Source organism: Pseudochaenichthys georgianus, chromosome 9 (assembly GCF_902827115.2).
Source record: "Pseudochaenichthys georgianus chromosome 9, fPseGeo1.2, whole genome shotgun sequence".
NCBI lineage: Eukaryota > Metazoa > Chordata > Actinopteri > Perciformes > Channichthyidae > Pseudochaenichthys > Pseudochaenichthys georgianus.
The window spans coordinates 40,798,921-40,824,948 of NC_047511.1; the positions used below are offsets into that span (position 1 = coordinate 40,798,921).

The window sequence follows — 26,028 nt, forward strand, 5'->3', positions numbered from 1 at the left end:
CCAACGTGAGCGCCCACGTGACCAAAATATTTGACGGCGCTGATTGGCTGAAATTATGTTTCGGCGGCACAGTTTACTATTGAGACTTTTGCAACCTGCTGGTTGCTGCTGTTTGGCTTGGGGGCTCTGCCCGGTAATGATAAACTAATGCCATGGGCAAGGCCAGGCAGGAAACATGTGACTTATCAGTAACTTTGGACATCGTAACACAATTTTAAACGAGATTGTATTGTAGATTATACATTTTTGTGATACTAATTGTATGATATTTACCTTGTTCATTAAAAATTAAAATATAAAATATATATTTTTTAAATATATATTTTTTTATTTAATTTTAATTTTAATTTTTTATTTTGTATCTGGCAAGAGGTGGGGCGGCGCCCCTATGGGCCGGCCGCCACTGATTGGATGTATCCCAGCAGCCTGTAGCAGTTTGAGTTGTGTGTTTGTGTTTTGTTGTATTTGTTTTTAGTTTAAGTTCAAGTTACTGCTGCAAGTCACAGGCAGACACGTGAAAAAGCCTGCGAACATTTGGGCTGTACGTATGGCGGAGATCGAATCTGAAGCCTGTCGTGTTCCCTCCTCCCCTCCCCTCCTCCCCTCCTCCCCTCCTCCCCTCCTCCCCCACACCACCAGAGGTGTGAGGTAGCTTGTCATACTGAGAGCTGTCAGTCAACATGACACATACGCACACAGAGAGGTTCTTGGAAGAGTCAAATTAGTTTATTTGATAAAAAAAGTGTTGCGCCACGTACTCCACCCAGTTCCTCACAGCAACACGACCAACTTCCCTTCACAGAATAACACTCTCTTCACACCGTCACTATATGTGCTATAAAAAGACATGTACATTCAGCCAAGAGTAGATTACAATGTCACATCATGTGTATCTTTTAATATCATTACATCCACTTCACTCCATCTCCCCACTTCGTGACGCACCAGCAGACTGTTCTCATTGAGAGAGATCACAGCAGTCTTTGATCAGGAGCTCAGAAAGACCTGCTTCATACCCGTGCCTGCGCTAAACCCTCTTCCTCTGTACGGGCGTCTGGCTTACAGGAAAAGCCATCTAATCAGTTAATAATACAGTATCGTCTGGGGTAATAGTCCGTGGCTGTGCTCCAGGCCTGCAGTGCACAACACGCTGCCAGCAAAGTTCACTGATGAAGTTACCGTATGCTGTGTGTGAGATTCTTAATTCATTAAATGCCTCGTTCAGCTCCAGACAGTCGGCCAATTACTCTCATTAGGGATTTTCCATTACGGCTTGATTGGAAAAGGAAGCTGGAGACCGCTCTCGCCCTCCTCGGTCTCCTTTCTCATCAGAAGTCATAGATTTCTGCGCCTAAAAACGGCCAGAACAGCTCAAAAATGCACACGTTTAAAACGGAGTGCTGTTTCGGCCCGTTGTGGGGTTTTCGCTACTGAAGAATGTAATCTTGTGTTGTGTTTGAACTCCACAAGTCAGGGTTGATTTACTCTCCAGTGTTTTGGAGTTGAGACCTTAAATGCAGCCCAGTTTGTTCCTTAAGAGGTGAGGTGGAAGAGGTCCTGCTGTTAACAGTGTGTGTGTGTGCTGTTGTTACTCATAATAAACTGCCCTGCAGTTGAAATGTATCCTTTTTTTCTAACCCACAGTTCTTTATGAGAGTGCTCTGGAAACTGTGTGCGGTGTTTCATAAATCTATACACTCCAGACGTGCTAGTTATTCGCCGAGAGACCACACACATGCGGCTTTCACACCAGCGCTTTTCAGTTTCTAGCTCCGAGCGGGAGCTTTTCTGGTTCAGCTCCGGTTTCCCTTTTCAGCTCCCGCTCTGTGCACACCGCCCACTGGCGCCCCAGAGCTGCCCCTGCTGCGTCATGACGTCACCGTTTACATCGCTGATTTGCTCCCCAACGGCAGCCATTACGGCGCTCACAACAACAACAACAACTGCGTCGGGTCGATGATCGTGTTGCTTTTAATCACACGAAGCCAGAATAAATTGAATAACGACTTCTCCAACCTTATACTTTTCTCCAGAGTGCCGTGGTTCATTGTTTATTAATGTGTTTCTGCAGCATTTACCGACCGCTGCAGTGCTGCTCTTCCACGGGAGTGTATTCTCCCGTTAGCTCCCGGTTAGCTCACACTGCAGCGGCCACTCTAAAGTATTCACTGTCCGACTCACACAAGCAGCTGATGCATATCCCCAGTTCCCCTTAGCCTAAGTGAATGTGTGTCAGTCTGAATTGACGCTGTTTGGTATCACAACGCTGTTATGAAAGTTTCTCTGGTATAAAACGGGTGATGTTAGCATAGCAACCGAAGCTAAACTGACTACTTGCATCCGATAGCTGCAATAATACAACACAACACGTCTGCCTCTCTCCACAATGATCGATGACAGTGAACGGATGGTCAAAGTAAGGCACAAATAAACAGAATCACACGAAGCCTGGTTAGTGCTGCCTGACTTTATAAAGTGTGTTTATAGGCACTACTGCTTGCAGGCAGGCATAACAGTCGACCCATGGGAGGTGGGTTTAGTTTCCTGCACGCCTCGACGTGAGAGAGACGTAAGCGACGTCGCCTCTTAGCTCCAAAGCTCTTGCCTCTGGACCGACAATTTTTTGGAGCTGGAAATGAAGCGGATTCCGGAGCTAAGAGCCGGCGCAGCTCCGGTGTGAACTGGAAAACCCGGCGCTTTTCAGGCTCTAGCTCCGAGCCGGAGCTGAAAAGGCGCTGGTGTGAAAGGGGCAACAGTCATGCAGGAGATATACAGGTGCTCACACTCTTCCTGTTATTATCACCTACACATCGCCTTTCAATTACTGGCTGCTTCTCCCGGGTCCCACTCTGCTACTATATGATAATGCCGACCCGGTGTTGAGTGTGCAGAGCCGTGTAAGAGCCATCAAGCTTTAGTGAGCCCATGAATTGCTGAAGTGATCACTACTTGGCAGACTCTAAGCTCCCTGTGCTCCCTCATAGCTCTAAACTATTTGTATTAAAGCCTAAAATGCACTCCTCTGTTGGTCTCCTTACAGCCTTCGCCAAAAGAACAATGCACTTACAACAGAAATGTGCGCGCACACACAGATTCCCTTGCATGCACTTGTTTGCGTGCATATTCTGTCATATTCTCCTGCCTGTATATAAACACGATTTAGGACCCATGCATATTATTTCCCTCTTTAGCACGTTGTGCTCCGCCCTGTGCGCTGGGTCCCAGCTGCACTGAAACACACTGGCTTTGTGTGAGAAGAACAGCTGGCTGCAAAGTCATTTGGACACACGCTCGCACACAAGCACATGTGCACAAGCACTCGCACAGTTTTCCAGGCAAGCGGAGCCAAAACAGTGTCTATTGTCAGCGAATAAATGTAAGATTATTGGTAAGACCATGGCTGAAACTCTAGAGGAACACCTCAATCATGACATCAGCATGTTGGCACCGGCACATGTTGCCGTGTGAGAGTGTGTGTTAAGTCTGTCCTGGCACTGAACACGCTGCTCTGAGGCCAGGCTTGCTGTCGTAAAAGGCGAATTGAAACACTCCACCCAGTTACTGTTTCTCTCTCTCTCCCCCTCCTCCTCTCTTTCTGTCTTCCCTGACCAGTACCACACCAGTTCCCTTCACTGTTGTTGTGCCCAGCAGCAGCTGGACTCCCGGACACTGTAGGGACGTTGTTTGATGAATTAGATCATTGTTTTAGAGCGGGTTGCCTGTTTTCGCCCTGATATTCACGCAATGTGTTGGATCTCCATGGCCAGAAGTATTCCGCTTTTTCACTTCAATCAATCAAATACTCTGTTAACTTAAAGTCTGGCATTCAAAATGTAAAAAGTACTGGCATCCAAATATACTGAAGTACAACAAATACAATTACTATTTATGCAGAATGGCCATTTTAGAAATACATTTGATTATATATTTGGATTATAATCTTTGATGCATTCATTTGATCATAATCATTTACATTTTGGAGCCGGTGAAGGATCTGACTTTACTGACTCTGCACTGCCAGGCATCTTAATCTATAACATTATATCATAATTGATACAAAGATGTACATTTTATATGAAACGGTAAAGTAAATAATCTTGTCAAATAAATGTAGTGATTTGAAAGTACAATGCTTCCAAATGTTAGTGGAGTAGAAGTAGGATCAAATGGAAATACTAAAGTAAAATGCTGCTGATGACGCCTCGAGAGGATTGAGTGCAGTCAAATTCATGCAGCAAAAAAGATGGATACATGCCCCAGAGTTCCTATGGAAGCCAGAGGAAAGTTGGCCTGTGGAAAAATCATTGACCTCCGAGCCATTGTTGCAAAATGACCCAGAGGTCAGGAAAAACGCTGCTGTATTCACAACAGTGGCAATCATTGAAACTCCCACAGACCGTCTTCTTTCATACTTCTCTGACTGGAAGAGGCTGCTTAAAGCAGTGGCATGGTACCTCAAGGTGAAGAATGCTCTGATGTTGACTGCCAAAAAGCGTAAAGAGCTTTCCTCAGGTCCCATCACCACCCGCTTGAGCAGCCAAAAGGTGAGCACTGACCTAAGTGCTTTCAGGTCCACACTTGGTGGACAGCTCCTCACAGTGGAAGACCTCTCACAGGCAGAGAGGTCAGTCATCACCTATATTCAAAAGCAATCCTTCTCAGTGGAAATGGCAGCGCTGGAAACCGCTCCATTTAGAGTGCAGAAGAGCAGTAAGATCTGTAGGCTCGACCCTATACTGGATGAAGGCATCATGAGTAGGCGGCCGCCTACACAGATCTGCAATGCCTGATGAGACCAAGCACCCTTATATTCTGCCCAAAGATGCTCACACTTCAGATCTCCTACTACGACACATCCATGAACGCTCTGGACACAGCGGGAGAAACTACATGCTTTCAGAGCTCCGTAAAAAGTACTGGGTTTTAAAGGGAAACTCAGCAGCAAGGAAGTGTGTTGTGTGTAGGCGTGTGAGAGGCAAGACAGGTGAGCAGAAAATGGCCGATTTGCCACAAGAAAGAATCCTACCTGACCTCCCTCCTTTCACCAACGTCGGATTGGACTATTTTGGACCGCTTAAAGTGAAGCGAGGAAGGAGTATGGTTAAACGGTATGGAGCCCTGTTTACCTGCATGAGTAGCAGAGCTGTACATCTGGAGGTGGCTTACTCGTTAGACACAGACTCATGTATTCATGCTCTGAGAAGATTTGTTTGCAGGAGAGGTCAGGTTAAGCATATCAGATCGGACAACGGTACAAACCTGGTGGGTGCCCACACTGAGCTCAAAAAGGCCATGAGTTCACTAAACGAAGGGAAAATCCAAGGCGCTTTGCACCCAGAAGGAATCCAGTGGAGTTTCAATCCACCGGCGGCCTCACATTATGGTGGAGTCTGGGAAAGACTCATAAGATCTGTCCGCCAGGTGCTGACCTCCACTCTCCATCAGCAAACCCTCGACGATGAAGGCCTACAAACCATCTTCTGCGAGGTAGAGTCCATCCTCAATAACCGTCCTCTCTCCACCGTGTCCTCCGATCCGCACGACCTGGAACCACTGACTCCCAATCACATCCTCCTGCTAAAAACGCAACCTATCCTACCTCCGGGAACGTTTCAGAGATCTGACCTCTATGTCAGGCGCCGCTGGAAGCAGGTCCAGTACATGGCGGATCTGTTCTGGCATAGATGGACACAGGAATACCTTCTGCTGCTCCAAGAGAGACCGAAATGGAACACAGTGAGGAAAAACTTTAGCGTTGGAGATGTCGTTCTGGTAGTTGACCCAACTGCTCCACTGGGGTCGTGGCCATTAGGCAGAGTACTGGAGACCAAGCCTGATGCAAGAGGTCTGACCCGTACAGTGAAGCTCCAGACGAAAACCTCCATTATCGATAGGCCCATAGCTAAGCTGTGCCGCCTCCTGGAGACGGAAGAACAATAGGTCTTCCTTAAACATCAATAAGGGATGTAATGTATATACTTTATTTGTATAAAGTCATTATTTGTTGGTCGTTTTACGGCTCCCTTGTTGCTAATTTGAGTAATTGATTCTGAGAGAACAATTAGGGGCCGGTGTGTAGGAGCCGCATTTAAGTTTATTTTGTTTTGATTTATTTGGAACCTTGATTAATGCATTTTTCTGTTTCAGTGAGAGGGCAGCAGGGCTCAGGTGAAGGGGGCGGGGCTAAGGCTTTAAGTTGGAGGTGCGGTGTGTGACGGCAGGGCAGCAGGCAGCAGCAATACCGTCATTGACACGCAGACGCAACCTTAAGCTGAGTAGAAAACGGATTATTAGGATCTGATGTTTAAGTTTATGTTCAATATTGTTTTCGTATTTTGTTTTATGTTTTACCTGGAAATAAACCTTCAAGAGCAACAGAAACGTCCAGTGGTTTTTGTACTGCGAGTCTGACACTGCTTCCGAGGCCCAAGCTCTACATGTGGCCGAGAACATTAACTGTTGAGGTGAAGGTTACAAGAAAAACCTTTCGGGATTTTGGCCACTACAACAATTACTTAAGTATAGAACTTAAGTACTTTACTGTTCAGCAATTTCTTTTAATCTGTGCTTTTTTAAGTGTCTGAGGGCATGAGTGACTTTCTCCCCTCACATCCCAGTCATTATATCACAACTTCATCCATGCATTTATATTCTATCCATTCCTCCTCCCTCGTTCCTCTACTTGTATCTTCATTCTCACTTTTCCTTTTCTCTCATCCTCTAACCCTCTCAGCTTATTTGCCATTGATTTTTTTCTTTCTCTATCCATTTATCTCAAACTCTTTCTTGCACTCTCAACCTCTCCATCCTCTGGGTGTGTGAGGGAGAGAGGGAGAGGGAGGGAAAGCAGCGGAAGAGGTTGGAGAGGAAGGCGAGGCACATAGTTGTGGCTGGCTAATTGAAAGCCGGCAGTTTGGTCAGTGAAGTCCCGACGCATTGGGAGTGGTCAGGGTGTGTGGGTGTGTGGGTGGGTGTGTGTGTGTGTGTGTGTGTGTGTGTGTGTGTGTGTGTGTGTGTGTGTGTGTGTGTGAAATAGAGACGGAGAACATTCGTGTCAATCCTAAGAGCTGTGGTCATGACGATTTGTGTGTGTGTGTGTGTGTGTGTGTGTGTGTGAGATTTGGCCAGACGTTTCCCTCTGTGTCAGGGTGTGTTTGAGTCCTGCTGTTGTTGTTCTCTACAGTTATCCTACTCTCTCTTTTCAGCCAGTCAGCTGCAGCCAGATTGAAAAGAAGAACAACCTCAGATTCAGCAAATAAGAAAAGGTGGCATGGTTTTATAGTGGAGAGAGGAATAGCCTTTAGCTGGAGGATGCATTTTCAGAGCAACGTTTAAAGAGTGGTGCAGGAATGAGTCCTACAACCCGGACAGTAGCATTGCATCACTTCCCTTTTCTCCAAGTCAACAGCTTCTGAACGGGTTTTTGTTTTAGAGGCAGGGCCGTCCCTGGCCAACACGAGGGCCCACGCAAAGTTATATGATGAGGCCCTTATCATTTTCGGCTCAGTTGAGGCCCCCTCCGCAAGGTGAGGCCCCTCCGCAAGGTGAGGCCCCACGCAGTCTGCGTGATCGACCTGTAGGGAGGGCCGGCCCTGTTCAGAGGCCTAGAAAAAGGTCAGCTGTTAACACAAGCTGAGGAAAAGAAATACCCCACTGACGAACGTCTGAAGACGACTAAACGTCATCACTCCAAACAATTAGCCGCCGTTAGCTTAGCGATGGCGACGTGTAGCCTTGTGACCATGATGTTGTTCCTTTATAGCCTCACGTTAGCTTTTTACTAAGTCAGAAAGTGGTGGTAATGTGTGGAGATTATCCTGCTGAACAAAACATGTACTGTCAGCATCATAAAGGGTTGTTTGATACGGAGATTATTTTCGGCAATGTACCGAAATTCAATTGAACAATCGGATTGCTTTTTGTCGAGTGAACCCTAGCAACACTCATCCCTGCACCACCCTATTGTACACAGCCGGCATACATCCTCATTTGTGTGTTAAACCTCACCCTAAGGACCGAGCCCGAGCTGCAGCCGTCTGGTCTGCTCAGGGATAGAGGTCAGAGGTCGAGGGGTCAGTGTGCAGTACAGGAAAGCCTACTCATGCAGAACAACGCATCGTAAACAAGCCATTACACACCATCTGCGGCGGCGTCAAATCCCCAAACCAGCGTGTGTGTGTGTGTGTGTGTGTGTGTGTGTTTGTGTAGCTGTGTGTTGGTGGTGTCACTGAGATCACACCCAAAGACACACAAGTGAGGATCAACACACGCAGACAGACGGGGACAGAGAGGTGACAGGAAGTGACCATCTGGTCTCCACTGAGGCATCACATGACCTGCTGAAAGGTTACATGGGCATTATGCATGTGCTGTGTGTCCTACAGAGGGGGTAGCACATGTATTGGTGTGTGAAGCGGGGCTGGGCATGATAGCCACAATCGTACATCCTGATAGAGGGCGTTAGAGAAGTAAATGGTGTAGAATAGATTATGAATTAACCACAGTTTAACACCCATTTTTACGTGTGAATTAAATGCTTGATAAGGTCCTGGACTTTTTCTCAGATTGTTTTGAACCTCAGTGCAAAATTAACATAATAGTTTAAAGAGAAATAAATACATATTTCCAGTTATGCACTGGCAATAGTTTGATTTGACTACACTTGGGTATTTCCATAAGCAGAATGTTGGGGTTTAGGCACGCAGATTTGAAAACATTTGCTGAACAGATTAAGGAAACCCTGCACACTGCTGTTGAACGATACTCACAATTTACTTTAACCAAAATGTGGGTTGCAAGTGGGCTGTACTTCTGGTGTCCTGAAGCTTAAAGTGTGGAGAAGCTGGAGTGTTTATCACATGAATAATGATACAACATTAAACCTGCCTCTTTCTGAGAGTTCAAGTTAATATCTGGTGTTATTTTGTTCCATAACATCTTGACGTACGGTTCCATCAGGATATAATCCAATGGAAGACATGTTTATATTGAACATTTTTTTTTTTGTATTTTTTTTTGTTCGTTATTATTATTTTTTTTGGTACTTTGTTATAATTATTAATCTGAATGAAAAAAAGAGAATATATATATTATTGTTATATTTTTTTGTTTCTGACATGTTCAATAAATTGACTAAACTAAAAAACTAAAACTATATTGGATAATCGCTCAGCCCTAATTCAAATATCACTATTGACTATTACTGCTTCATACAACTATGCTTTACTTGTGTTTTCTTGCTTGACGACGCCTAAGCATGTGGACACGTATTGCTCTGTGATTATGGACCGACCCACTCCACCATCTGTATCTAACTAGACAACGTAAGAAGAACACTAATAGGGCTGGGTATGCGGTTACTGTCCTTAAACATCATGCTAGGAATCTGTATTCGGTCATATCCATCTTTCAAAGTTAATTGCCGGAAAGTAATTAAGAAGCTTTCCGTCTTTAGCCGTTACTGTCAAGTTTGGAAAGTCGCTATCTCTCCCAATTATTTCCACGCCTGCTCATTTACATTTGCTGCATGCTTCTTTACCTCGGCAGCAGATTTGCTGATAATGAACCCATCGCCTCTCTCTCTGATGCCAAACACTCTCTCTTCATTTCCTGATGGCCTCCTCTCTTTTGCCAACACTTTTGATACTTTCCCATCATTATTGTCTTCTCTTGAACGTCCAGCACCTGACGCCACCTTACACCCCATTCCTTCTTCCTTTTCTCCCACTTCCTGTTTTTGTCTCTTTCTTTTCTCCCAACTGCCTCTCACACTCAGACCTTGCGCCCTGTCAGCCCACGTCTCCTTTTATTCTTCTCTTTCCCTCGAGTCTCCTCTTGTTTTCTAAGACAGCACCGCCTCGCCTCTGTGTTGCTGCTTGATACCCAGCATGCACTGCAGCCCCGTCGCCAATCCCCCCTTCCTTCACCCTGTCTCTGGCTGCCGTCCACACTCCGAGACAAGCAGCCCTTCTGGCAATGCCCACTGGTCAAACACCTGCCACTCTTTACACACTAAGGAAATCAATGTGACCACATCTGCGTATAGAGTTATATATGCCTGTGTGATAGATAATGAAAGGGAAAATGGGTTCATCCTCTATTCTAGACATTTGTGTTGCCTATTGTATTCATATATGTTTTTGTCATATATTTTCTATTGACATTTTGCAGCAGACAATTAGACAGAGTTTTTTCAAGACATACTAATTGTACATCTTACATTTGTCTGTCCGAAATGCCTTTTCTTTTTTTACACAAAGATCAAATGAAAACAGTAAAAAGTACGAACATTAGGGAGTGATCAGGACTCCACAGTAAAATCATACGTTTGTAAAAAATAAAATCTGGCCGATGAGGTTTTACGAAATCAGTCCACTTTCTCCATCGTGACACAAATAGTTCCAGTTTGTGATTGACAGATGATGTTATCCTCTCCATTTTGTAAATTTCCATTGTAATATCCATCCATCCATGCGCTTAAAGTTCGGCTATCGGGTGATAACCACCTCCTTGTAAGAGCTTTTTTACTTGCCACGAGCAACAGATTTAATTAATATTTGTCTTTTTTGTGTTCATTCTTCAGGTATGAGTCCAAAAAACAAAGTCTTACTCTCCATGAGCACATGACCTTTGAAAATAACTTCTAAGGCATTATGTATGTCTTACAAGTTAGAACGAGTCCCCCACTTCAAGTATCTTGGAGTCATAATGGACTCGAACTTGACTTTTAAGAAACATATTAAGAAAGTATCCAATACCATTCAATTCAACTTGCTAAATTTTAAACAAATTCGACCTTTCTTAACTGTCAATGCTGAAAAGTCAGACCTCCACTGTATGATTCCATCTGTTGGAGAAAATACAAGTTGTCTCCTCTTTATGGGTTGTTTTAATGTGTGAGTCTGCACTGTGTATGACCTTGCAGCTGCCTCTTCTAATGATGGGAGGAGGCAGGGCATTTCAGGTTGTTGATATTTATGAGAGGACACATACTTGTTGTCTCCTAAATACCTCACTTCTATGAGGCGTGAAGGAAGTACGTGACTCTTTCCAGAAGACGTCGCAGATGTCCCCGTCACCTTTCCGACACCTGCGGATGATATTAGCGCCACCTCGATTTACGACTTTGTTGTTATCTCCGTATTTTGGACTATATAAGCCTGATGGTTTGTCCTGCTCCGTTGAGCAACATACCCCATGTGTGTGAGTTAAACCATATCCTTTGTATGTGACTTAAAGGGGACCTATCATGCAAAATGCACTTTTGTACGTCTTTTATACATGAATATGTGTCCCCGGTGTGTCGGGGAACTCACCAAGTGTCAGGAAACACAACCCTCTCTCTTTTACTCCATACCCAAATCTCTAAAAACGGGGCTGCAACGGAGCTGATCCAGATTTGAAATTGTTCTGACGTCAGAAACGGGGTGCTCCGCCTATATGGGCAACTCTCCACCTATCAGGGGAATGAGAGGTTGCGTGGCATGGTAACAGCATGGTAACAGCATGGTAACGGCATGGTAACGGCATGGTAACATGAAGCTTGTGCCACGCCCCCCTCCTTTGCAGGGGGGCGTGGTCAGCTGCAGCTCATTTGCCACAGAATCAGCCCTTGTGAAGACAGGGCTGGAATAGAGCAAATAGAGCGAAATGAGGCATGGCTACAATGCATGATCTGTTTGGTATTTTGAAAAACAAACTTCACAGACATGTTTTATATAGGTATGGCCCTACAATATATGTTTCAAATATAGCATGATAGGTCCACTTTAACTCTGCTCCTTCTTGCAAGAATAAATTAGTACCTGATTATTGATTCTCAACCTGGTGGCGAGTGATATTTTCCTAACACTATCCCACATTGAATACTGTTTGACAAACTGCTCGTTTGCTTGTGCCACAAACCTTAAACCCATAGAACAGCTGTACAAGAGAGCGATCAAGGTGTTTGACAGAAAGCCATATTCATACCACCACTGTACCATCCTTGACAAACACAATTTCTTGAGTTTTGACAATTTTAAGTCTTTTAAAAATATGTGCTTTTTTTTATAAATGTTTACATGGACTGCCCCCCCCCCCCCCCCCCCTTAGTGGAATTCATCCACAGAAACACACTGGACGCTGCACTAGGTCAGAAACCAGAAGAGACTGTGAAGCCCACCGCAGACGGACCACTTTTGGACAAAAGGTCCTCTCCGTTAAAGGCTGCTCGTTGTGGAATAGCCTCCAAACTGAGATACGGGATTGTCCCACTCTCAATGGCTTCAAAGGTCAACTCAAAGAATGGATGAGAAACAAACAGACGTGCGCTCACCGCTAAATGCACTTTAACACAGGGGCATCTCCTCTTGCACTTTATGTATCTCTTGTATCTCCTCTTGCACTTTATATGTCGTTGCTGCTATCGTGTACTGCCATGTGGTAAATACTTGTGTGTGCTGCTATTGCTCTTTTGCATATCATGTATTTATTTTTCGCTATGTCTACAAATGTCATGTTCTTCCATGTTGTATGTCAGGGACTACGGATGGAAATTAGCTCAAATCCGGCATGTTTACACTTGAAACATTATTTGTCTCAAGTGTTCATTAATGTCCCCGTTCAAATAAACGATTACATAAAATAAATGTATGTCTCTCCAAAATACCTCAATAGCAGGGCAGTCCCAGACAACATGATAATGATTTGCATTTGAATTTCCACATTTTCTCCAGCCGTCTGGGGAGTTGCCACCATAACGAGACTTCTGAGAGAGTTTTATCAAATATATGTTCAGGCTTTTCCAATAGAACTCCCTCCAGTTGTGTGAACTGGTACATTTCCACTGATATTTCAATATTGTTGTCCTATGTGTATTCATCTTTTACTTTGACTGTGACCGGTTGTGTCAGGTTGTTAGTGCTCTGTTAACCGACACGCAGCCAGACGTGTGGATTAGAGTCAGATTCAGGCGCTCGTCTTCTATTCTGAGATTCCCCAGAAGGAGAAGCCTGTTAATGTAGCTGCTATAAATACAGGACCTCCTCCTAGCAGGTCACTCCCAGACTGTGTGTGTGTGTGTGTGTGTGTGTGTGTGTGTGTGTGTGTGTGTGTGTGTGTGTGTGTGTGTGTGTGTGTGTGTGTGTGTGTGTGTGTGTGTGTGTGTGTGTGTGTGTGTGTGGTGTGTGTGTGTGTGTGTGTGTGTGTGTGTGTGTGTGTGTGTGTGTGTGTGTGTGTGTGTGTGTGTGTGTGTGTGTGTGTGTGTGTGTGTGTGTGTGTGTGTGTGTGTGTGTGTGTGCTGTGTGTGTGTGTGTGTGTGTGTGTGTGTGTGTGTGTGTGTGTGTGTGTGTGTGTGTGTGTGTGTGTGTGTGTGTGTGTTGTGTGTGTGTGTGTGTGTGTGTGTGTGTGTGTGTGTGTGTGTGTGTGTGATGACTGATGACTGAAGTAGAGCCTCCATAAATACCTCCACACTGAGTGTGCCGTCCTGCACTTGTTCCGCTCTGGAAAAACTTGACCGACATGGGCCGGTTCTGATATTTTTAGACCGACTGAGCCAGTATTTTTAAAGAATGCGTAACTCATGGAGGTCGATTTGTCTCGATATCGTTTGTGTGAATAGGGCCATAATCCTTGTATGCTGATCTGTGAACGTAAAACATCTTTCACAAATGCAAATTCGAAAAAATTGTTTGCAAATACAAAACGAATCTCCAAATATACAAATAAATAAAAAAACCTGTCAATATATTAAATTGATTTACAAGTGAACACCTAATATTTGCCTTACGACTGACAATCAGGAATTTGTATACCCAGCTTTTATGTGTGGATTGGAAAGTTATTCATATTTATTTTAATCAGATTTTCAAAGACAATATTATAATTTACTATTTTGACCTACTTTTTAAAAATGTATTTATTGGCTGTTTGAAACAGCATATTAACCCACGAGGGACAGTGAACTACATTAAGATCCACGACCAAATGATCATAATCAATATAATTCATATTAACTACAGCTCAAAGAAAACGGCTGAAGATAATATTCTCGTTTCTTTCTTTATGTTTCATTTTCAATGTTGTTTGTTTAGTGCTTTTTACTGAAGGCTTTGTGAAAAAGATACACACATACAACAGTTAATGAAAGACTGAAAAACAGCTGATCTTGAGATGTATTTTTTTCTACAAATGTAATATACTTGATGTCATAGTAATTCATTTCAACATTTAATTTGTTATCATTATTATTGTCAATTAATCAACTCATCAAAAAAGTAATAGTAGTAGTATATTTCTTTATATGCATTGTTATATTGCAGACATTAGATATCCATCATTTCATTGGTAATATGAATATATTTGCTATATCTTCTTATCTCTAATTCAAGTGCAATGCCTTGTTTACTTTCAAAACGATTTCCCAATTTGTGATCAATAAATGATACTTACACCGTTTCTTTAGATGAGATAAGGTATTAGATATAAAGACCCTCTTAGAATATCAGTTAAGTATTCACTGCATACAAATCAACACGTCTGCTTTGAATGTGAATGACTAATTCTCTCTCGCGGAAACAGACACTCTAATTAATCAAAAACAACTCAGCCAATTAACTCTCATAAACAAACACTTGATCTGTAAAATAAATGCTCCACTTTGCAGACATCCAGCCGTTATCTGCCATCCATCTCTGTGCAGACGCTGTCTCCTTTGTCCCGCAGTCAAGAATGTAATTGGTTTTCAGTCAGTGAAAGTTTTTTTTAATGGCAGGCTTATTTGTGTAGCTACGTTGTGTTCAACAGCCACAGTTTACATTTTACACGACTCCAGACTGATCATTATCTTCATCAGTATAAGTACCCTCAATCATGCTCTCATTTGGTCTGATAATTCTCACTCTGGCTGTGTGGAGAAATCTGCTATGTTGCATGCCAGACATATTACTAATGATGTGTTCAGGTTTGAAAGAATAGTTTTAAAGAGGACACGTGTGGCTTCATTTCAAGTTCACACATCTTTGTTCTGCGTCTACTGGGACATGTCTCCACGCTTTAATGTTCAACAAGCACTTTATTGTTCTCATACTGCCTGTGCTGCAGCACCTCTTTTCACCCTCTGTCTGAAACCAGAGCCTAGTCTGTTCTGATTGGTTAGCTGGCCGGCTCTGTTGTGATTGGTCAACCGCTTAGAGATGTCCCGCCCCTTAGCTTATCACATACAATGTGTTGGAGAGCTAGCCAATAGAAGCGCAAGAGTTACACAGAGATTTTTACCTTTGCAAACCATTGACATGCACAAAAACCTATACAACACACTAGAAGAAAGGGACAACTGCAAAAGCACAACAGGGCCCCTTTAATGTGTGATTTTCTGCTCTTAGCGTTCATCTCCATGCGGAGCGAGTGTGGTTATATTCCAAGAAGTAAGTTCCAACACTTTGGTTAATCAAAGGCAACACAAGTGACGAGCGCTGTGTCGTCGAGGCGAACAATCTGCTTCCAAATGTGGACTTTAATGTGCAAGCTGCATGCATCTCTCTCCCACTGCGCCTCTGTGGACAAAGAGATGGACTGGTGCGAACAAAGGGACAGGTAGAAGGAAGAAAGCTGGTCTGAGGGAGAAGAAAGGAAAGCCGATGGAGGAGGGTGAAGTGGAACGGATGGAGAGAGAAGGCGGAAGGACTGGAAGCATAAAAGCTTGAATCAAAAGAATAATTCCTAAGACATCGAGTTAGAGGAGAGGGAGGGAGATTAGAGGTGGAGAATGTGCATTCATCAGCTTGTTATCGTATCACTGAAGACGAGGAGGAGCACACGCACTCCAGCGGGCTACAGATGCTGCACGGCATTTGATCATTTGCTCATTATAATCACAAAGTACCCTGAAAGACGACCTTGCTGATCAATATTCTGAGCTCGAGGCAATGAATGTGCAAATGAACAATTCAAAAGCACTCGAGGTCAACTCGGCTCTGCTTCTGCTTGGACTTTGTTTGATTCTCGGATCCCTTTCGTGCTCTCTCTCATCCCTCTCGTGTTGCTGTCTACTGTTTTGAGTTTAAGCATACTCACCAGTGTGCTCTGCTGGCAGACTGAAGAAGGGCTTAGAGATTTGTTTAAACTCTGGACAGAGTTCCCAGAGGCAGAGCCAGAGCGCTTGAGGAACCTTTACAGTCTGCGTGTGTTTAGGTTTGTGAGTGTGTGCATGTGTCTACACCAAGCATGCAGAGTGTAATCTGCCCCGCGTGAGCCAGATCAAAGTTAGTTTAATCACATGTTATCCTTCCCTCTGAGAAAGTAGTTCCATGAAAGGGACCGCGGCTAGATGTGTGAGCCTGGAGTCTCTCATGTGGGCTGCAGACGTTCATGTTCCACAGCTTCATTTTGTGTGTGTGTGTGTGTGTGTGTGTGTGTGTGTGTGTGTGTGTGTGTGTGTGTGGTGTGTGTGTGTGTGTGTGTGTGGTGTGTGTGTGTGTGTGTGTGTGTGTGTGTGTGTGTGTGTGTGTGTGTGTGTGTGTGTGTGTGTGTGTGTGTGTGTGTGTGTGTGTGTGTGTGTGTGTGTGTGTGTGTGTGTGTGTGTGTGTGTGTGTGTGTGTGGGGCACTAAATGATTCAGCATCTATGAGTCTGCTCAGCGAGGGTGGGCTCCTGGGTGAGAGGGCAAAAGGCCATGTGTTTGAATACTGGCCATAACACCACACACACACACACACACACACACACACACACACACACCTCTGAACACAGAGTCCTGAGTGCTTTCCGAGACACACCTCACTAATGTATCCCAGAGAAACCTGTAAAGTACTCCAGTCTCACACTCTTGATGTCTTTTTCTCGCCATCTGTACAGAAAGAGGGAGACGTCATGCCTCTCCTCCCGTTGCACTTCTCTTATGTCTCTCTCCGTTGGCCAAACACATTGACATCAATCCATCATTTACATTTCTTTACGATTGCTTGATTTTGAAAACAGTGCTGTGTGTAGTGTTTTGCAAAACGTGTGCTTAGATCTGGTATTAGTCTTTGCTCCCTAAATGTCATATTCAATAGTTGTGCTTCGTGACATTTAAGCGTGTATGTAATGGATATTAAACCTCACTCCCCCCCCCCCCCCCCTTCTCCACCATCTCTCTTCCTTGCAGGACAGCGACATCCAGAAAAAGATTGACCATGAGATCCGGATGCGGGACGGGGCCTGCAAGCTGCTGGCCGCCTGCTCTCAGAAGGACCAGGCGCTGGAGGCGTCCAAGAGCCTGCAGACCTGCAGCACTCGCATCATGGCCTACATGACGGAGCTGCAGAGGATGAAGGAGGCGCAGATCATGCAGAAGGTCACGCGGAGGTCGTCGGATGCAGGGGCGATGGACGACAGACACCCGTGCAAGGGAAAAGTAGCCATCTCAGGCGAGTAAACCTTACCTTCAAGGTCACCTGTTTTGCAAAATCCACTTGTTCATGTCTCTTCTACATCAACATGTGTCCCCTCTTCTCCATCAACATGTGTCCCCTCTTCTCCATGTCTCTTCTACATCAACATGTGTCCCCTCTTCTTCATGTCTCTTCTACATCAACATGTGTCCCCTCTTCTTCATGTCTCCTCTACATCAACATGTGTCCCCTCTTCTCCATGTCTCTTCTACATCAGCATGTGTCCCCTCTTCTTCATGTCTCTTCTACATCAGCATGTGTCCCCTCTTCTTCATGTCTCCTCTACATCAACATGTGTCCCCTCTTCTCCATGTCTCTTCTACATCAGCATGTGTCCCCTCTTCTTCATGTCTCTTCTACATCAACATGTGTCCCCTCTTCTTCATGTCTCTTCTACATCAACATGTGTCCTCTCTTCTTCATGCCTCTTCTACATCAACATGTGTCCCCTCTTCTTCATGTCTCTTCTACATCAACATGTGTCCCCTCTTCTTCATGTCTCTTCTACATCAACATGTGTCCCCTCTTCTACATGTCTCTTCTACATCAACATGTGTCCCCTCTTCCTCATGTCTCTTCTACATCAACATGTGTCCCCTCTTCTTCATGTCTCTTCTACATCAACATGTGTCCTCTCTTCTTCATGCCTCTTCTACATCAACATGTGTCCCCTCTTCTTCATGTCTCTTCTACATCAACATGTGTCCCCTCTTCTTCATGTCTCTTCTACATCAACATGTGTCCCCTCTGTGGAAAGAGACTCTGAAAGTGTCAGGAACAAAGATTCTCTCTCTTTTTGATCCATTTCTATAAAAACCTGTCTGAAAATGAGCTGATCAGATTTTGGCCACTTTATGATGTCATAACGATGTGTTGTCTTATGTAACCATTAGCCAATCAGCAACCAAGGTAACCCCCCCCCCCCCCCCCCCCCCTTATCACCTGAATCTCCTCTAGAGCACCATTGAGTTCTTTGTAACCAAATGTCTGAATGTCTGAAGTAACAGACAGAGAATCAGCACTTTGGAAACAGGGCTGAAACAGAGGGGATTATGGGTAATGCTGCAATGATCTGTTTGGTGTTTCAGCCAATCAGAGACATGTTCTGTATATATCTGAGGCCTCTAATATATTGATGAAAAACAGTATATTAGGGGACCTTTAATGTATTTATTTGGTATATGTCGACATGGACCAGCTGTTATTAAGATCTCGGTGTTCACTTTAATGTTACAATTCAATCCAGAGCTCCTCTTCTCAGGCACAGGCTGAGTTACGGTGCTGCGCTTTGCAAAATGACAGCGGGCAGTCGGTTGACTGATGATGGAGCTGCTCTGTTTGCATCACTGACGCACTGCAGAGAGATAATTCACACCATGGAAACCAAGACGGGGTTTTCTTTGTTTAAGTTCTTCTTGTTTTGGTTGTTTTTAGAACGTGATGAGAATGTAAACAAAATGATATTAATGAGCTGTGAGACAGTGGGTGTAGGTTCATGGGTCCACCGCTGCATGTCTTGTACCCAGCTAGAGAGCAAACCATACACACACACACACACACACACACACACACACACACGCACACACACACACACACGCACACACACACAGTAATTCGCTATGGACACTTTAGCCAGTGCAGCCCACATATGAGTTTGACAGTGAGGCTGATTAACATTTTTGCGGTCTTGTCTCTTGTGGTTACAGATCTTCGTATCCCTCTCATGTGGAAAGACACGGAGTACTTCAAGAACAAAGGAGGTGAGCAGCCACCTCTGTATGCATGTGAAGAAAGTCATTGATGGAGCATTAATGATTCGCTTCATGGGGAACTGATGTAGCTTTACACATTATGAAATGGCTAATTCAAAGATGTGTAAAAGCTTTGTACAGAGGTGAGTGTGGGATTTCTCGTAACTCATCTCCTTTTATCATTGGCTAGAGGTTGAAACACTGATAGGCTATAGATTTTTAGTGTTATATTTTAAAATGCCCCTGACCCCTTTAACTGTGCAAACGGACCATACAGGATGGCATTTTCTCTATTCTATGCAGCACAGTTCCCGGAACTGATCATTACAATCTGTTGCAGCTTTACCACATATCTCCATATTTTCCAGGAACAGATTTCTCTAGCTATGAGAGACTCCTGACAGCACGAGCTGGCCCTCAGCACGGGCTGCTGGCTTTGTCTCTTGGCTCTGAGAAGCAGCAGCACACAGGTGCTAAACTGGGTCATTAAAGGGCATGCCGGAATGAGTCCTAAATCATGGAAATTAGTTCGAATTTTACCACATCTGGTTCCCTTTATCTCAAAGTCGACTTATTTTTTAATGTGATTTATTTGGTTACATGCCTGACAAAAGGTCTGTGGTTAACACAAGCGTAAGAGACATTTAATGTTGTTATACCGCCTACAATGCATCAGTACATTTCCCCCTTCTAAATGTCAAAAGCTGTTGTGTCGTAAAAAACTGGCTGTTTCTATCTAGTGAATAAATGAGACTGCTAAAAGAAATCATGCTAAATAGCCGCCTTTAGCTATTAGCAGTGTTAGCTTATTTTTTTCTGGCAATTTATTAGACGCTTCTAAAATCATAAAAGTTGTGATATATGTAGTGATTATCCTGCTGTACAAAGTGTATAAGTACCATAAACTTATTTTCTGCAATAACCCCAAATCCCCTTTCTTTTTGTCGAAGGAAGCCCTTGCGATGCTAGCTTCTGGGTTAGCCTAAAAACACGTCATCACTCTGTTATAAAGCCATTTTGAAAAGATCTGTGTTGCATTCGAGGGACTCCTTTTTTACGTGTAATAGTACTGCTGTGAACCATTTCACATATAAATGTTTTTTTGATGGCATTAGCATTCAATTGTGCACTGCCATTAAGCAAATGGTGATATTTAGATTGATTATTTGCTGTTCCTCCTCCCCCTCTCAATAGAGTCAATGTGGGTTATCCCCCGTGCGATCATTATAACCGTCCCTGAGCTCATTCTCTCCCCTGGCAACTAGACCGGGATTAATCTGCATGACCTGTGCATGTAAATGAACTCAAGAGACAGGTAGTAGACTCTTAACAAAGCTTAATGAGGCTGTTAGTCAAGGTCATTAAGCACACCCAGACATAAACTGAGCCCAGGAGGTGAGGACGAGGAAAGCACGCCATTTGCCACGTGTTCAATCACCTTTTAAACAGAGCGTTGAGCACATACTCGGAATAACAAGTGTGAGTCTTAAAGGTGGGGTATGTCATTTATTTCAGATACACTTTTTGTTATATTCCATGGAATGCTCTTAACATCCCGATAGCAACGAATATATTAAATGCTTTGACAATAAATAAATGTCATCTGTGGAAGCCGTAGTGCTGTAAAAAGCTCAACCAATCATCTGAGCCGGCCGCTAAAGTAACTGGATGGCCTACCTGCCTGTCAGCCTTCCATCGGGGCACAAATTTATCTCGTGCCCTCATTGGTCATGTGCGCGTTCGTGTGTGTTGGAGGAGGGGCTCTGTGAGGAAGTCTGAAGGAAGGGGCAGATTTATTTCGGCTGCGTAGTTTCAAATTCTAGCGCACTCGAGCTGGTTTCTCCACGATGACACACCCCACCTTTAAGTGTCAATGTGCCATGCACAAGGAAGCATATAGGTAGGAGCCTTTTCAGTTGTAATGTTAAATGTGAGGCAAAAGGAATTGGTGATAGTAACAATGATAGTAGACTAAGAGGTGCCACATTTTTTTTAAATACAACATCATTTTTTGAATATAAGTCTTACTTTGATGATAAATGTCATGGTTTCTGCACAGGAATTGACCATCATCCTAGTGAGCTTGCCCAAAAAAGGGTTTTACAGCTTTTTACAATGCCTATTTCCTGAGATCGTTTCTTTACAATGTTGGAATAACGACTGTGAATATTAAGTGTCATTGTGCCATAAACAGGGAAGCATATAAGTGCTAAACTGGGTCATTATATACTACACTATATATTTTATTATTTCAACTCATTGGCTACTGTAACATTAAAACCAGGGGACTCAGTTTTAACTACAAAGCAAGCGAACAATACTTCATGGTCATTCTTTGCACAGCTGGTCATTAAGATCGCTGAAGTGAAACTAACAACAGTGGAAGTGTTTGCCAGCCAGGTGGACGAGCCACTCTTGTTTCAACCTTTAACTGCTCAGGTCATAAGCCCTCTGTAGCCTTCGGGGTAAACATGTTGTTTACTGAGATCTCCGCGATGATAGTGTTTGAAGCTGAAAGGTAGTTTTCAAGTGATGCAACTGAATGAAATCTCTTGACATAAATCACAGGTTTGTTTTCTAACTTTCTTTCTTTCCACCCACCTTCCCTTTGTAGAGCTTCATCGGTGCGCAGTGTTCTGCCTGGTGCAGCTCGGAGGAGAGATCTTTGACACCGACATGGTGATAGTGGACCGGACGCTCACCGATATCTGCTTCGACAACACCATCGTATTGTAAGTCATCCATCTCAAAGGATTCGAGCCATTATTTGTCATGTGTGCAAAAGCTACAGCGTGGTTTTGTCAATTAAATTGTTATGTCTCCAAAAACAATGCAACATATGAAATACTTAACAATAAAATACATCAAATAGTTTAGTTGACAAAATGGTTCAAGTTAAGAATAAGACTAATAAATAGAACATTAAACAGAATTGAAATGAAATACTGTAGAGTAAAATAATCCTCTGCAATAACTCTAATTATTGCAACAATGTAATGTTCCTCATGTGTGAATCCTTGTGCAATATATATGCCGTTATATACCTAGCTGCTAAATCCTCAGAACTGTTACAGGATGTGCACTTTGTAAATTGTGTAACTTTTTTTGTATTATAATTGGTTTATCTTGAACACTTTTGTATGCATGCTTCTTAGTTAACATTAAGCTGTCTTTGGATCTTTTCTGCTGTAACAATGTAAAGGTATTCTGATTCTGATTGGCAGTAGTGAAGCCAACCCTGGTTTTGAGATGCGTGTGGAGCTGTACAGCTGCTGCTCAGAAGACGACTACTCAGCAGGGAGCACGCCCAGGAAGCTAGCCAGCAAACTGAGCTCGTCGCTGGGCAGATCGGCGGGGAAGAAGTTCAGGTCGGCCATGGAGCCTGGGCCGTGTAGTCCTGTTGGCAACGGGGGGGCAACTCCTCTGCTTCTGCCAGTTCCCTCTGTACCGTAAGTTTAAAACACACATCTGGGACTAGGAGAGAAGATTAAGAACATTTCATGCCAGAAAGGAAGGTGAGGAAAAAGGAGAGAGGATGTGGTAAAATCAAGACTCAGAATATGGCACAGTAACTTAAACTGGGCGTTAAGAATTATAGGGAAATATCCATTTGGACTGCAGGAAATACGCACCAAAGATAATAGACGTGATGGAGGGACTGAAGAGAATACGGGGTGATGTTAAGGAAAGAAAAGGACAGACTGGACTGTGGCGAAGGTGGACCGGGGAGAAAATGTTTGGTAATGTTTTTTACCAAATATGAAAACTGGATACTGATGAGGTGGTTGTTATGCAACACTAAGGAGACAAGCTGCATTCAAACTAAAAAGAAGGAGAGAATAAAGAGTGAAATAATGTTTATTTCAGACACAACAATACTTAATGGAGTTGTTTTGAGAAAATGGATGCTCAAACCAAAACATTAATCTGTATTCCTTCTCTTGTGTGTTGGCAGGGGTCCTAAGTACCACCTGTTAGCTCATACCACCATGTCGCTGTCACACATCCAGGACAGTTTTCGCACACATGACCTCACCATCTCAGGCAACGGTGAGTGGCAGCCTCCATCAATCTGTCGCCTCTCCATCTTTCTCTTCTCTCTGCCAAATCCGCCATCTGTCTCTTCTTTGTGCTTCACTCGTCACCGTCTCACTCAGCACTCTAATAACTTCCCTTAAACCAAGTGTACACTTCCTCCTCCCCCTTCTTCTTCTTCTACTTCCTCTTTGTCTCTGTCCCCCCCCCATGTTCTCTGACAGACAGCCATTGCCAAGGTCAAAGTTATAAAGACTGCTCTGGTGAGGTGTCTGCTGTGTAATGATGTGTGCTAACAAGGGCCCGGACCCCTCCGACAGACAGGCCCCTAGTCTTTTATTCATTGGCCCTTCAGCTTGCAGTAAAGTTTCATTGCTGCACTTCATGAACACTCCCTGCAGCTGCCAGTCATTTACACCCTGTCCTCTCTGTGTGTGTGTGTGTGTGTGTGTGTGTGTGTGTGTGTGTGTGTGTGTGTGTGTGTGTGTGTGTGTGTGTGTGTGTGTGTGTGTGTGTGTGTGTGTGTGTGTGTGTGTGGTGTGTGTGTGTGTGTGTGTGTGTGTGTGTGTGTGTGTGTGTGTGTGTGTGTGTGTGTGTGTGTGTGTGTGTGTGTGTGTGTGTGTGTGTGTGTGTGTGTGTGTGTGTGTGTGTGTGTGTGTCATTAATTTGAGGGTGAAGACTTGGTTAGGATTAGGTTAGGATAAGTCTCCAGGAAATGCATGTAAGTCAATGTAATGTCCCCTGAAGTGATGTATACATGGTGTGTGTGTGTGTGTGGATGCACATGAGTATACATGTTTGTGTGGGTTTTCAATATCACGTGGGAATATTGTATTTATTTATGGTGTTTATTTTTGCCCATCTCTTCTCTTCCCTGTAGAGGAGTGTTCCTATTGGCTGCCGCTCTATGGCAGCATGTGTTGTCGCTTCGCAGCTCAGCCTCACTGCATGACCCGACAGATGATGAGTGGATGTTTGAAAGTGAAGGTAAGTTGGCAGGTGTGAAGGGGAAATATCCCTCTCAGGGTTTGAAGAGTGTTTGGCTTTTGTCCTGGTTTATTTCTGTCTTTATTTCTTCCTCCTCCTCCTCCTCCTCCTCCTCCTCCTCCTCCTCCTCCTCCTCCTCCTCCTCCTCCTCCTCCTCCTCCTCCTCCTCCTCCTCCTCCTCCTCCTCCTCCTCCTCGCTTCTCTTGCTGATTCTCTCCATGTCTTTCACTCCACACATGACTGATCTTTTTCTCCCCCTCGCAGCAGTTGGGAGGTGAACCTCAGAGTTGGACAAAAGTGTACGGCGTACTAAAAGGAACAAGCCTTTTCTGCTACCACCGGCAAGAAGATGTGGAGGCTAACGTCGAGCCAGCTTTCACCATCGCCATCAACAAGGTCAGCAATGGAAGCACAACAAAATACCTGAGGTTGATCCCGACTTACAAAAACCAATAGAGTTGTTTTGTTTTACGCTTAAGGCATCAGTAGCAAAGATGGAAAGGTATGGACTTGTGATTTGCTGCCAATTTGAGTCTCTAGCCAGCTGGTAGACCATGAGCCAAGAAAAAACGATCTCTTCTCTTAGTAACTAAGTGCTATTAAAGTGCCTTTCAGCAAGGAACTCATCCCCTCGTAACCCAATGTAGAGCTGCTTGAAAGCCAAGAGGTGGAAACTGGCTCTCAGCTTTCAGGTGTAACTGTGTAAAAAGTTCAGCAAGACTTGAAAAGAGCATCTCCAGATAAAAGGCTTTGAAGATTTTAAAATGAGATTTGTTCAGGGTGTTCTCCAGTCTTTGCAAACCGTCAGTAAGACACCGTTTTCAGGCTCATCCGACTACTAATCATATTTCTTTCATCCCTCGTCCCGATTTTACAAATATGAACAACATGGGTCCTTGATCATCTTACTTCCTGTGTCTGTGTTGATGCCCGTGGGCCTTCCCATTCCTCCCGTGGTGACTCACTCAGTCCTTTTCTGACCCTGATCTCACAGCTGACCTGAAGCCAAGTCAGACAGGTCAGAGGCGTCTGTAGTCAGGAGTCCGTTGTCTCTTATTAAGAGTGAGCGAGGGGTGATGAATGGAACAACACTGCCATCTAGTGGTCAAAAACACACTTGGACACATTTGGAATAGAACGAGGATGTGGGAATTGGGAGTCTGCACCTTGTGTTGGATAATTGCAGAAGGGAAATGGATTGGAAGAGGGCTAATTAGCGGCTTATTAGTCAGGGGCTTATTTCCAGTGGAGTCTCACATCTACAATTGCTGTAATGATCACTTGTTGCGGTGCATAATTGAGTTCATTTTGGAGTGCTGGCATTCATTCGTGATTGTAGTCATTTTGTATCCGATGATTGTATTCTTTGTCGCCCGTTTTTTCAGGAGACCAGAATACGTGCGTCAGAGAAAGACCCTCAAAGTAAAGTTCAGAACATCTGTATCAGTAACCAGTACGGAGGTGAGGAGGTTACACACACACTGACGTCAGACAGCCGCGAGGACACACACCGGTGGATGGAGGCCTTTTGGCAGCATTTCTACGACATGAGTAAGTGTTTGCTTTAACATGGGGAGCGTGTGAATACAGTAACTCACGGTAACCATAGCTACATAAAGGTTCCCATATCTTGTTGTCGCTTGGTTCGTTAACATCTGTTTTTCTTCATAATACAGGCCAATGGAAACAGTGCTGTGATGACTTAATGAAAATTGAACTGCCATCGCCAAGGAAACCGACTCCCGTCACACCAAAACAAGGCTCGCTCTATCACGAAATGGGTAAGATTTCACTGTGATAATGTCATTGTGAATATGAAATAAAAAAGGATTATTTTAGTCGATA

The 26,028-nt window shown here is 44.0% G+C and overlaps 1 protein-coding gene across 5 annotated transcripts in view; it reads left to right on the plus strand.

The window, feature by feature from the left end:
• Positions 1–26,028, plus strand: part of rtkna (rhotekin a) — a 94,322-nt gene that overhangs the window by 65,061 nt on the left and 3,233 nt on the right. For 3 of the 5 annotated variants that reach the window (XM_034090655.1, XM_034090657.2, XM_034090658.2), the window contains exons 2-10: positions 17,125–17,386; positions 19,117–19,170; positions 21,776–21,893; positions 22,386–22,610; positions 23,117–23,211; positions 24,077–24,183; positions 24,448–24,579; positions 25,569–25,734; positions 25,860–25,964. In XM_034090655.1, the coding sequence (XP_033946546.1) occupies positions 17,125–17,386; positions 19,117–19,170; positions 21,776–21,893; positions 22,386–22,610; positions 23,117–23,211; positions 24,077–24,183; positions 24,448–24,579; positions 25,569–25,734; positions 25,860–25,964 (1,264 nt within the window). The remainder of the gene's footprint in view (positions 1–17,124; positions 17,387–19,116; positions 19,171–21,775; positions 21,894–22,385; positions 22,611–23,116; positions 23,212–24,076; positions 24,184–24,447; positions 24,580–25,568; positions 25,735–25,859; positions 25,965–26,028) is intronic. The other 2 variants (XM_034090656.1, XM_034090661.2) reach the window with 1 other exon arrangement.